Source organism: Pyrgilauda ruficollis, unplaced genomic scaffold (assembly GCF_017590135.1).
Source record: "Pyrgilauda ruficollis isolate IOZ18807 unplaced genomic scaffold, ASM1759013v1 scaffold15, whole genome shotgun sequence".
In the NCBI taxonomy this organism is placed as follows: domain Eukaryota; kingdom Metazoa; phylum Chordata; class Aves; order Passeriformes; family Passeridae; genus Pyrgilauda; species Pyrgilauda ruficollis.
In genome coordinates, this window is record NW_024513654.1 from 13261492 (window position 1) to 13274876 (window position 13385).

General features: G+C 56.2%; 1 protein-coding gene across 6 annotated transcripts in view; it reads right to left on the reverse strand.

The window, feature by feature from the left end:
- Nucleotides 1-1419: 1419 nt before the first annotated feature.
- The window catches only part of KCNIP2 (potassium voltage-gated channel interacting protein 2), a 43900-nt gene continuing 31934 nt past the window's right edge, over nt 1420-13385 (reverse strand). For 2 of the 6 annotated variants that reach the window (XM_041461486.1, XM_041461484.1), the window contains exons 2-9: nt 7137-7232; nt 5893-6017; nt 5439-5508; nt 5272-5342; nt 4652-4759; nt 4173-4277; nt 3855-3917; nt 1420-3524 (exon numbers count right to left, since the gene is read on the reverse strand). In XM_041461486.1, coding sequence (XP_041317420.1) covers nt 3477-3524; nt 3855-3917; nt 4173-4277; nt 4652-4759; nt 5272-5342; nt 5439-5508; nt 5893-6017; nt 7137-7232 — 686 coding nt within the window. In that variant the 3' untranslated portion in view covers nt 1420-3476. Of the gene's footprint in view, nt 3525-3854; nt 3918-4172; nt 4278-4651; nt 4760-5271; nt 5509-5892; nt 6018-7136; nt 7233-13385 lie in introns of all 6 variants that reach the window. The other 4 variants (XM_041461482.1, XM_041461480.1, XM_041461485.1 and 1 more) reach the window with 2 other exon arrangements.

Here is a 13385-nt window from a genome sequence, read left to right on the forward strand (position 1 = left end):
TGCCTCATCCAGTTGCTCAGCTGTTTTACCCCATAGCTACTATTAATTTTGCTTCTGAAAGCTGGGAAAAAGTTGCCTGGAAACAACACAAGGCTACTCTTTTCCAAAGACCCATCAGGTCTAGCCTCTGTTCTCATCATAGACCAAATGACTTGGCTGTCCACACTTAAATGCCACCTCCTACTAACAAGGGTGATCCAAGCCCTGGCTCACACAGCAGCTTCTCATGGCAAGCTGAAGGCACACCTAAAGGATCCAGCCCTCCCTTCCCTTGGGCCCTTCCTGAGGCCCTGTTTGGGAGAGAGTAAAAAGATTATTTTTGACTCCCAGTGATGCTTTCCCACCCCCCACTCCAAAAGCTACACTCCCTGCACAAATCTTTTCCCATTTGGTGTGGAAAGGCTACGGCACCATTCCAAGGCTGAGCCCCACAGTGCTGTTTTTCCCGTTATCACCTCAGCCTCCTTCCTGCCCTTCCCCCTGGGGACAAGGGATCCCATCAGTGGCTCACAGCATCCCTGTGCCACAAGAGGGCACATCAAGCCCTTGGATGTCATTGCCTGAAATAGCAACCAGCCAAACAGAGCTCAGGGGATAGGATATACCGGGGAAAGTGGGTTAGAGGGGAAAACGTGCTCAGGCCCATTCATACTGCCATACACAGCCCTGGGTGATGGCCAGCAGCCCAAAAAGGTCCCTGGAGAGTCAGAGGCTTTGGAAAGCTCAGACTTGCTGCTTACCCAGTCCCACAATGGTAATCCCCCTCACAGCCAGAGCCCATCCTTTTAAGGCTCTGTTTGGTCTCCAGGCAGCTCTTTGCATTGAGCTTTCAGTTCCTGGACCACAGTCTGTAGAATGCTGGACCATTCTGCTGTCCCACATCAGGTCCATTGCTCTCTTGTTCTGCTACTTTCTTACTTACATGACTGTTTACTTAATTCTTCCCAGTTTTCAATGCAGGACTTTTACAACAACCAGTAATTGCCATAAGAAAAACCCCTTCCCAGTCCTCCTCAAGGTGGCAGGCGACTATGTTCCTGTTAGCTCAGCCTTAAATGCCACATCCTAACAAGGGTCACCTGGTCCCAAGCTTGGGTTCACCCAGCAGCATCTGTGGCAAGCTGAAAACACACCTGGCAGCCTGACTCCTGAAATGTGACACACTTGATGTAAAAGCTTTTCAACCTCAACACCTCCAGCCTCTTAGCAGGAGAAAATCTGTATTTACAGGACCCCCAACAGCATGACAAAGCTCAGTGTGCACCCTGTCCCCCATGCAACCTCCCAGAGCACCCATGCAGGGCACCCTGCAACCATAGCACCCCAATAAGATACCAAGCCTCTGCAGAGACCCCTCGTTTTTCCTGCCCTCCCATCCCAGGCAGCTGACAGATGCAAAGACAGAACAGTAGTGTGCATAGCGATTGTGGTTAGATTTTATTGGTTTTTTGTTGGTTTTTTGTTTTGTTTTTTTTTTTAACTCATATAATTGTTATAATACAAAATATACAGACTGGAGATGCCAAGCGGGTTGTGGGTCACCATGCCCCAGGGCAGGGGGTCACACCATGCGACCTACAGCGTGAGGGGGGAGGCGGCAGGTGCTCCACATGGCAGCAAACAATGGGTACCCCAGAGAGCTGGGAGGAGGGAGAAAAGGGCCAAGAGATGGAGGGGTAAGGCCCTCCCACCCTTAGGAAAATGCAAGTGGGAGATCAGCCCCACACCAAACCTGGGAACAGGTCTATGAGATGAACAGTGTGTTGAATGAACCTAAAAAACACATCATGTCTGCGAGATAAATGTGTCAAATGAGCCTAAAAATATGTGATATCTGCAAGGGCTGGGACAAGGATGGTGCCCCTGGGAAGCAGCCCCACAGCTTTGGCTCAGAGCCCCAGGGGTTAAATTCTAATGTCTCCAGCCCCAGGGTCTCAGCCTGGGTCTGGCCCAGCATGGGTGCTGATCCCAGACATTGCAGCTCAGGCCAGCCCAAACCACCCCTGGCCAAGGATACAGAGAGTGGAGCCACAGTCGGGGCTGCCAGGGCTGGGTACATTCCCACTGCCTGTGAGGGGCTTCTGGAGTTAGCATGGGATCACTAGCCCATTGTCATCACTCTCCCAGCTATGACTTGGAGTGGTAAGTGGGCAGGACAGGCTTGTCTGCACACACCCATCTCCAAGGAGCTGGTGGTGACAAAAACACCGAGGGTCCCCATCCCCAAGGTCCCCAAGCAGGCTCTCACATGGCCATGCTGGAAAAAGGAGAAGAGTCCCCTGCCCCAAGGTGACCCTCTGGCCTGCCAGCAGCGTGGCAGTGTCTCCTGTCTAACCAAAGCTTAGACTTTCTCCTCCAGGAGCTGCCAGCTCAGCCATGTCACCAGCACAGGGCTATCCTGTGGGGACACTTCTCTGCCCCATTGCTCATTCCCCTAGCCCCAGGGACAGCAGGTGGGCTGGGATGGGTCAGGGCACAGGAGCAGGGCAAAGTCAGCAGCAAATGACGCCAGAAGCACGGCTCTGAGCCCTATGGGACCAGAATGGCCACCGGAGAGCAGCCCATCTCCCTCTTCCACGTATACCCTGGTTGTCACATCCTCGGGAAGGGTGGAAAGGGTGTCTCTCCACTGGAGCCTCAGAGTGGATCTCTGGGGTCCCCCTGTGCCAGCACCCCAAACCTAAGGGACAGGGGCTAAAGTTGCAGCTCTCTCAGCCCTTCATCATCCATCCTGGGGGACAAGTGCCACAAGTCACCTCGGAGTCCCTTTAGCCTCCCCTCCGCCCCTGTCAAGAAGAGCCTCGTAGGTCTAACCAGGATCCCTGGGATCAGGGGATGCTCCCCATAGCTCATGCAGCAATGAACCCCCAGGGCTTATGTGGCTGCCTTCTCCAGGCATAGCCCCTCTGCCCACCACTGGCCCAGGACAGGGAGGGTGGCCAGTGGCTCACAGTGGACACACCGGACATCTTCCCACAGCAGGGCACAGCCAGGGCAGGGGAGGAAGCCAAGGCACTGGCTGTGCCCATTGCAAGACTTTATTGGTTTCTAGACAGTGTTGCTGGAGGATTTGGGCTGGAGCTGGGACTGGGGGCTCCTGGGGCTGGGGAGGATCAGGGTAAGTGAGCTGTGGCTGCACAAGGTGTGTGCATGGGGAAACCTCTACTGCAGCCCAAGGATGTGTCTTTTCCACCGGGACTGGGTGCAGGGAGGTCCATCCAGGTGAAATTCTCATCCTGTGCCAGCCATGCCCATGCTCCAACATCTGGGAGCACCTGCTTGGCATTCCCCAAGGAAAGCAGAGCTGGGCCAGGGGAAAGGGAAGATCTCGGCTCCAGCTGCATCTCAGGGAAGGAAGGCCCCTTTCCATGTAGGTGTCTGTGCAGCCGGAGGAGGGGAGTCTCAAAGGAAAAGTCAAGAGAGAGAAGGTTCTGGGCCCAGTGTCAGGAGAGCTCATCTGGAGGCAGGTCTGGGAGCTAAATCACGCTGTCGAAGAGCTGCATGGATCGCATGATGTTCTCATCCTGTCAGGAGCAGGTGGGAAGCAGGCAAGTTGGGCACAGAACAGCAATCTGGGCAGCTCCCCCAAACCTGGCTTTACCCTCATGTCAACTCTGGCACATGGGACAAGAGCCCCAGGGATTACAGGCAGTTTCCAAGCCCTACTGGGATCCATGGCTCTCCTCATCTGTACAAGGATGCTGGCATGGGTACAGTTCCCAAAGCAGAGCTCCAGCCTTGTTCCTGGGAGCCCTGGCTTCACTCCCTCTCTACAGGAAGGAAGCAAGAGGGACAAAGGTCCCCAAGGAAGAGGGTGGTGACCTAGCTCAGAGAAGAGTTGCTGGTGACTTTACCTTCTGGCAGGACTCCAGGAACTCCTCGATTGTCACCACGCCATCCTTATTCCGGTCCATTTTCTGCAGACAAGCACAGCACAGGGAGCATAGCAGGGACAGCCCCAGCCCTAGGGAGAACCTGGTACCCCCTTCCTAAGTCCCACAGGGGCTGGACACAATGCACCTCTGGCCCCAGGCATGCCCAAGCACCAACAGAACCAGCACAGCCCTGCTTCATCCCCAGGGTGGGGTGTTTTCTACTGTACCCACTGCAGCTCTGTGCTGGAGCTCTGCTTCCCCATGTGCTCATGCTTCCTGAGGATGTACTCAGCTCACCTGGAAGAAGTTCTCCACATGCTCCCGGGGTGCTTCCTCCCGCATGGCTGGGTAGGTGTATTTGCCCATCATGTCGTAGATGGACTTCATGATGTCCAGCATTTCCTGATGGAAAGGGGAGCAGGGTTGCATTGTCAACACGGGGCTCTGCTTCCGCCTGGTCCCCAGCCCACACTTTTTTCTTGATGCTCCTGAAGGACCTGTGGGGTGCTCAAATGTGTTTCTGGCTCTGTGTACAGTGTGGGGCCATGTGTGCACGTGCATGTGTGATGGAGCCCCAAAGCTGCACACCACTCATCCACCCTCCATCCCAGAGTCACACCAGTGCCAGGGGGCCAGGAGGGACATTTGCAAAGCTGAGCTCAGTTAAATATTGATCCCCTAGGCTCTCCTCCAGAGCTCAGTCGAGTTCTGCCCTTGTCCCTGTCAGGTGCAGATTTGCACTAGCCCCAGGGACCAGTCTGGATCCCCCATCCCACCTCTTTGGTGATGCAGCCATCTTTGTTCAGGTCATAGAGGTTGAAGGCCCAGTTCAGGCGATCATCAATGGTGCCCCGCAGGATGGTGGACAGCCCAGACACAAAGTCCTGCAAGGACGGACAAGGCAGGCAGACAGGAGTTACAGCCACAAAAGGCCTCAGAGACACAGGGTACAGCCCTGCTTGATTCTCCTGCAGAGAGGAACTCAGCCCCAAAGCTGATATGCTCTGCGGCTGGGCTGACAAGGCGAAATGTTGGGTATCAAAAAGAGTTAGGGGAGAAAAAATTGTTTAACTCTGTACATTTCCCACACTACTTCCTTGAGTCACAGCAGCCAAGAGGACAATGTGTTCAGCCAAAGCCTGAACAAGACTCAGCCATGGCTGTGTCTGCCAGTCTGGGTCCCTACACATCCCTACCCAGAAGATACAGAAAGCCCCTTTTTTTTGCTTTTCATTAGTTTTCTGTTGCCTCTGGGAATTTAATAAACTCCACTAGGCCTGCCAACTCTTCATCCATCTGCAACAACAACACTGCTGGTCCCAGTCCATGGTCCCTGGAGGGCTGTGCTCTCCTTGCCCCACTGCACCCCATCACCCCCTCCTTGGCCACAGCTCACCTCAAAGCTGACGGAGCCATCGTGGTCAGTGTCGAAGGCATTGAAGAGGAAGGTGGCATAGGTGCTGGAGTCTGCAGGGAGGCAGACAGCATGAGGGGTGCTGTGTGACCCTCTGCCCTGCAAAGGCACCCATGTATATGGGGACAAGGACGGGGATGGGCACTCACCTCCTTGAGGGAAGAACTGTGAATAGATCTGCTTGAAGTTTTCTTCATTGACAATGCCACTTGGGCACTCCTGCCAGGGTAAGGTCACAGTGTCACTTCCACGTTGCAGAAAGGGCTGAGCACCCCCTAAAAACCTGTGGCTGCCTTGCCTTGCCTTCCAGCCCTGTGCAGCTGGTGGGGTGGCTAGAAAAGCTGCTTAGAGCATCTCTCTGACTTTTTGGGCTGCACCCCTCACTGGAGGGGCTCTGAATCCCAGGCACCCAAGAAGGGGGCTCTCTGCACCCAAGGAAACAGAGCACAGGATCAGGTCTTCCCCCTGAGCTCCCTGGAGGTAAGATCAGGCTGTAGCCTTATATAAACTTCAACCCCAAAAACTTTCACAAACAAAGCAGTACCCCGAGGCAGACATGGCAGCAGAGGTGGGGGCTATCAAAGCTGGTCAAGGAGTACTCACATTCTTGAAGCCTCGGTACAGGACCTGCAGCTCTTTGCGGGTGAACTTGGTCTGCTCCTGGAGCTGCTCCAGCCCCTCGGGGCGGTGGCAGACGGTGGAGAGCTCAAACTCATCCTCAACACTGTCTGCAAGGAACCCAGGGGAAGAGAGGGTGGCTGAGGCCAGCACTGTCCTGCCCTATCTTGTCATGCCAGGGGGCAGAGAGGCACCTTGCACAGCACACTATATCCTCTCACACCTGCCCAGGTTGGCACATTTTTGGGGTGCTCTGCTCAGCCAGAGCTGGGTCTATGCCAGAAGAGGACACTCATAGACACCCTGGCTACAGACCAGAGACTGACACTGGGCAACAACCCCCCTCCAGTACAGCCCAGGCTGGGCACAAAAGAAGTGTGAAAACCCCCCAGTGCTGAAACCCTCCATGCCTGCCCTTCTCCTCCCACCAGCACAGGCATCTGCCCTGTGGAGTTCAGACCCGTGATGTCCTGCAGCACCAGGGCTCACATCCAGTAGGAGAGTTGCCTCTCAGAACCCCCAGCCCCAAATACCACCCCCCTCCCAGCCTTTCCAGATTCTTTTCTACCCACTGTGCTCCCACCTTCCTTGACGGCTTCTCTCCACCACCTGCCAAGCTGCACAACCCCTGCCTGCAGCACCAGCACCCTAGACCCCACTCAGCCAAGAGGGGCACACAGCAGGTACTCCCTCTTCGTGGGACGGCTCAGACCCTGCCCCTCATACTCACCTGTTCCCAGGGGGGATTGGCTTGCACCGTGGAGCTGGGAGAGATTCTGACCGGGGGCTTGGACTCACCAAGGAACCAAGCACACCCAGTACAGGGGGTTAAGGGACTCCACACTCACTCCCTGCTCAGCCTCTCTCGTCACCCTATCACACCTCCACCTCCAAACCGACCTTCAGCTTAGAGAAACAACTCCCCACCCCTTAGACCAGTGCCAGGAGGGCCCTGCTGCCTGAGCCAGCTCCCAAGCGGTCCTTGCCGCTGTGCATCCCATGGGAGCTGCTCCAGGGAGATGAAGAGGGAGAAAACCAGCCTGTGAGCAGGTAACGACAGAGGTGGGTGCAGAGCCCATGGGATCGGACCCCTCCAGGGCAGGGCTGATCCTGACAGCCAGGGCAGGGGAGAGGTGGAGGCGTCCCCTTCCCGCAGGCAGGGCCAGGGCGGAGAGCAGGCAGCAGCACCGCCGGGACAAACACACACAAAGGCAAGAAGAAGCACTTGCTTTCACTGAGCGAGGGGATGGATTTGGGCCGGCAGCAGGGCAGCAGTTTGAGGAATCGCTGCTTCAGCGCTTTTTTAGTTTGGACTGGCGGGTTGCCTGGAAGAAAGAAGGAGTCACCAAGCAGAAGAATTAACACAGCATCAGCCCCCGGTCCCGACGGGCAGCAGGGTTGGGCACCCGGCGCGGGGTGATCTGAGCAGAGGCAGCACATGCAGCGTGAGGCTGGAGGAGCAGGAAGGCAAAACCCAGCCCAGGCTCTGGTCGACCTTCCTGCTCAATCCCAGGACAAACCCAGCAGTGGAGTATCCATCCTTGGGAAGGATGAGGACAACCCTGCTATGCTACCCACACCCAGCGTCTCTTTACACCCCCATCATACCAGGGTGCACTGGAGACTCCCAGGAGCCCAGAGAGTCAGGAAACATCAGAGCCAGACTCTGTCCTTTAGCCTTGAGGACAATTGCCTGTTCCCTGGGGACCCTCTCAAGGGACTCTGTAAGGAGGCAAGGTAGAATCAAGCCGAAGAAATAGCCTGTGGTGGAGCCAGGGCATTGCATCCTCCCTAAGCTCTGGCTGGGTTTGATCCTGCTGGCACCCAAGGGCTGAAGGCAAAGCATGCACCGGACCCCCCATGCAGCCCAGACTGCAGCATGCACCCCCACCCCAGTGCAACACTGGGACCCGAGACCAGGGACCTGCTTTGAGACAGCCAGAAGGGGAATGGGGCTTTGCCTTGGCCAGGCTACAGGGCTGGGTGAGGGACTCCCCACACCAGCCTGGCCCATGGCCACTGCATCCAAGTCACCCTGCATTAATAGTAGGTCCCCTCACTGTACTGACCCCACTGCCACCCTCTGTTCCCCCATTTGGACCCCAGTGGTTTCACTCAGCCCCATCTCTCCCAGCTGGTGTTGCCCCATGGCTGCAGACCCCCTCCCTCCCTTCCCACAGTGCCTCAAGCCAGCAAACTCAGCGCAGGACTAACACTGCAGGTGGGGAAAGGAGGAGGAGAGGAGGGGATGAAGGCCATGCTGGGCTCCAGCCTCCGAGGGGAGGCAGACACCAGCATGGGGACAAATGGGACAAAAGGTGCAAAGTCCCTTTGGGGTTCTGGTTTGTTTGTCACTGTGTTTGCTTCAAGCATCCTGTACATCTGCAAGCAGCAGGTCATAATGCCTGTGCATCCTGAGACCTGGTTTTGGGGTTGTTTCTCTAGGGGTCTAGCAAATAGCTGCCAGAGAAGCCCTTTCTCAGCCTTTTGGGGCTAAGCTGAGTGCAAGATGCCAGGAAAATGGTGTTGCATGGTACCCAGCTCCAAGACAGAGACATGGGTTTGCATCCAGCAGCCACTTCTAGGCTGGTTGGCCCCTCACAGGATGTGCTCACAGTGCAGGACCTGGCACCCTCTGAGCTCACACCAAGGCAGCTCCATCATTCTAGGGGATGGAGAATAGCTCCAGGAGGTCATGGATCCAGCAGGACATCACAAAAAGCCACTCAAAGAGGGCAAATTCTCCCCAGGAATGTGGCATCCCCAGCAGGGTGACAATGAGATGCAAACCTATAGGGATGAACAAACACATCCCCTGGCATTTATCGGGGGTGACAGGAGCAAGAGTGAGGACCAGGATCTTGGCACTGGCAGAACAGCACAACCTGGCTTCTGTCTGCTGCAGGGTTTGCAGGCAGGTGAGGAAAGAGGACTTTTCTTTCCTAGAAGTGGGCATCAGTTGTACATAAACCATGATTTTGTCCCAGCTACCCTTCCAGGGCCTTAATTTGCAGAGGGAAAGGGAAATTGCACCTTTCAGCCTTCCAAGGATGCTCTGGAGCCAGGTCCCTCCAGCAGAGCTGAGCTGTGGGAATGGACCTGACAGGCAGAAGTACCCCCTTTGCTGAGAGAGAAGGGACAGGGTGGGCAGAGCAACACCCAATGCCAGGGTGATGCACCTAGGAGGGAGCAGGGCAGGAGGGAAACCACACAGCGAGAGAGATGCAACAGAGAGTAAACTGTGGTTGGACTCACAGGGGCAGCAGGTATAGGCACGTGCAGTAGGTCAGGTCGGGTGCAAGTTACACTTTAGTTTGTTATAAAGAAGGAAAAAGAAAAAAATAAAGAACATGGGCGTTTTCTCAAGGAGGAAACCAAAGGGGGCCCGATTCCAGGGTCCCCAGTGCAAGGTGGGAGAGCACATTCAGCACATGCAGCTTAACAACAGGAGAGGGGTGACCAGGACTGGGATTTTGCTGTCCTGGCTTTAGTGAACACAAGGGCTCTCCTGAGTAGGACACGCTACCCTCTTTCTGTCCCCAGCATCCAAACCACAAGCAAGTCTGGGAGCTCCTCCTTGCTGGGAAACAGCTCTGCCCAAAGATGAGGAGCAGAACCCAGCCTTTTGCTGCCACTCTGGACACAAGGGACATTGCAGCACGAAGCCCTGTCCCTGCCAGCGGCAGCTCCTTTCCCAGATGCCGCTCTGCTCTCCACCCTCCTGCAAGGGCCATCCAGCGGCGGCGCAGAGCAGAAAGGGCTGGCAGTGCTTTATCTGCCGCGGAGGCCTGCCGGGTTAAGTGGCTTGTCGCTTCCCGTGCATCGCTCTGCAGCTCGGTGACTTCAAAACACACAAACTGAGACTCCATCCTTGAGTAGCACCAGAAGGGGAAGGGATTTCCCATCTCCACCTCTACACACAGTTGAAATGAGTCCCGAAGGCTGGCTCCAAAGGGACCTACAGTGAGTAGTTCCTTGCCCCCAGCAATGATTGCCATCAGGATGGCCACAGACCACTTTGTATCGAGCCAGCACATCAGCAGCTGATGTGTCCCTTGGAGGCTGGATCCAGCCAATGCCACCATACTGAAGGTTACCTGCTGCTGGGCTGACACCCCCTTCCCACGCAGGACCCAAGCTGGGCTGCTCCATGGTCTCTCCAGAGGAAAAGCAGGAGACAGAGTCAGTCAGGTGCATAACAATGTCCCTGTCCTCCCACAGAGCCACAGCCACCAGTGCCCTTCCAGTGACAGCTGGATGGGGAGATCAACCCACCCCTTCCATGGTGTCCTCCTGCTAGAATACACCCTCAATAACAAACCAACAGGCAGTGCCAAAACTCCCCCATCACCCTCAGTAACCTGTCAATAAATGCATGATCATGATGGGTGGAAAATGTGCATCCCACAACAAGACCTCCCCGGTGTCCCCAGCTCCAGGACACAGCACATCTCAGGAGGGGAGCAGAGCACCAGCAGCCCACCAGTAATGCAGCATCACAGCCCCTGTTTGGCCCCATGGGGCAACACTGGGTCAGCTGGCAAGTCAGGAGGAGCTGGTATGCCAAGGCTGATCTGAACCCAGCTACCCCTAAAACCTGTGGCTGACAATCATCCCTGTGCAGGGCTCAGCCACTCAGGGAAGCGCCCAGGCTCAGGCAGTGCCATCAACCACAGCTCTCTGGGGTCTGCAATGACACTCAGCAGTAGGAAGAGTGAGTCTCCTCAGCCGCCCTGGGGAGGTCAGGATGTGTCCCACCAACAGCAGCTCTGCAAATGACCCTCATCAGTCAGCAATGCAGAGCCAAGCGGAGCAAAGGTGCCAGACAGTCATCCATCAGAGGAATGATATCACAGCTGGCATCTCCCAGGGCCAAAGAGTCCCTGTCCTGGGGGTGGGACAGAGCTGGGAGAAGCAAAGCTGCCAAGCAAGCTGCAGTTTGTGGGACAGGCTCGGGACCAGGATATTCCCTGGTGCTAGAGGGAAAAACAGCTGCACAACCCTTGTGCTGAGCAGTCCCCAGTGGGGTACTGGCCATGGGCCAGAACGGGCCACAGAGTCAAGTGGGACTCACAGCACTGCTGTCCCCATTCCCACCCCCAGCCTGTGACAGTGCTCCCAGAGAGCCTGACTGCGCCCAAAGGAGATATTGCAGAATAATAATTTCTTCAGACCACACCATGTACAAAATGTTGTGAGCATTGAATGGGATAAGATACACATCCCAAGAGACAGTGGAGCTCAGGAGCTCCCCAAATGGAGCAGACAAAGCTGCAGGACTGGGACAACCATATGCATCACCCTGCTGAAAACCCACACACAGGGACACATCCTGCCCCCCTCAGCACCTCCTCTGGCAGCAGGAACCAGCACATCCAAGGTGCCAGAGGAGCTACCCAAAAAAATGCCCCAGCAGAGCAGCAGCTCCTCTTGGCTGCAAGCACATCTCAGGAGGGGAGCAGAGCACCAGCAGCCCACAAGAGAGCTAGGGCTCTGCATATCCATTACCCAGATGCCATCCATACCCTCCACAGTGGGGCACAGGGACAAAAAGTGGATGTGCTTCAGCCACACCCCAGCCAGCTCAGGGACATCCTCCATCAAAAGGAGGTTGAAAGCACCTCCTGGGCACAGCACCTTCCTCTTCTCCCCTCCCTCTGCTCTACTACTAGTTGCTCCTCTGATCGCTCCTGGCCACATGCCTCCCATTCCAAAATCTGGCTACCCAAGGGGATGTGATCTGCAGTCCCTTCATTTCACAGCATCCCCAGTGCCAGCAAGGAGGCAGAGGGGATGGAAGCAAACCAACCCCAAAACACATTCAAGCAAAGTCTATTGGCAGCCCTTGTCTGAGCTGCGACTGTCTGTGGCACCATTGAGCCAAAGGAAACAAGGCATCAGCACAATGCATCAGCTCCCTGCACACCCACCCTCACCAGGCACAGCCAACATGTCGTGCATCCATTGCTCTGACATATTTTGGGTCCTCTCCTTTGGCGACTTTCAATCCTCAGTACCCACTTGCCAATCCAGGAAGCTCAACACCCAGAGCACCCTCTTCCTTCCCCAGTCCTGGCACAGCCTCACAGGAAGGCAAAGGGGCTCTCTCCTCTTTTCCCATGTTTTCCCCATAGCCACCAATTCCTGTAGCAGCCCTGCCCTGCATGGTGCTGCACCCCACATTCATGGCTCTTTTCTCCCAGTTCACAATTATCTCTTCAGCCCGTTACCTGCAGTGCTTTCCCCCATCATCTGACAAAGCCCAGCCCTCTGCATCCCATTGCCCTGAGACTCCAATAGCCCAGACAATCTCCATCCCCCAGCACCCCACTGCATCCCAGTGCCTCAAGACCCAGATATCCCCCACCCTAAAGCTCCCAGACACCTTAAATTTCTACCATCCTGCACCAAACACCACACATTCCAATGTCCACAAATATTCCCACCTGATAGCTTAACACTCTGAATCACCCACAGACACCCTCACTTCCCCAGTTCCCTATACCCTGATGCTGCCAGACACTCCAATGCCCCCCCTGCCCCTCCCCCCCTCAAAAAACCCCTAAACCACACTAACCCTTCAGAAACCCCCCTAAGCACCCTGCAGCCCTTGGGATAGGAGGAGCACCTCCACCACCACATCCCCTTCTCCTTGCAACCCCATCCCCGTCCCCATCCCACCTCCCCTGGTCAGGTCGATGATGCCCAGAGCATGGAGTATCTTGAGGCTGGAGCAGAGCAGCAGGATGATGCCCACCGTTTGCAGCCCCTGCAGGTCCCAGGGCGCCTCAGCAGCCGCCATCCCCCAGACACACAGCCCCAGCCGGCAGCTGCTCTGGCAGCAACAGACCCAGCAACGCAGGAGAGGGGAGGGCAGGGGAGGAGAGACCTGCCTTGGCCCTCCCTCTTCCAGCCCTGGCACCCTCTGGGGTCCCCCGGGGCACCCAGGCTGCAGAGAAGGAGAGCCCACGAGACTGCCCAAGGGACTTAGGGGTCAGCTCTCCTGCTGGGCACACCTGCACCACACAGCCTGGCACAGGAACCTGCAAAGGGGTGCACACTGGGCACCAGTGGGTGCATGGAGGTGGAGGAGGCTCAGCCACGCTGACTTCCTCCCCAACAGCAGCTCGTGGTGGCCCTGGAGCTGAGCAGTCTGCTGGGACCCTTGAGCTCATCACACGCTACTGGGATACTGCTGTCACCAGCCCGGGGAGCAGCTCCGCCTAGAAAATCCCCTCAGCCCCATCACAAACCACCAAACCTTCCCCCCAACAGTGTCCCCACCTTGCATAGCACAAGCTCCCTGCCTTGGAGCTCAGGCTTGTCCACTGATCACCTCCACAGTATTCTGCAACCCTCATCTCCTCCCTCTTCTTCTGCATCTCTGCACCAGCAAGTCAGTCACAGCCACAGCTGGGGCTGCCAGCCCTGGGTACCTTGCCTGCTGCTGGAGAGAAATGTGCTCCACAGGGTGCAAA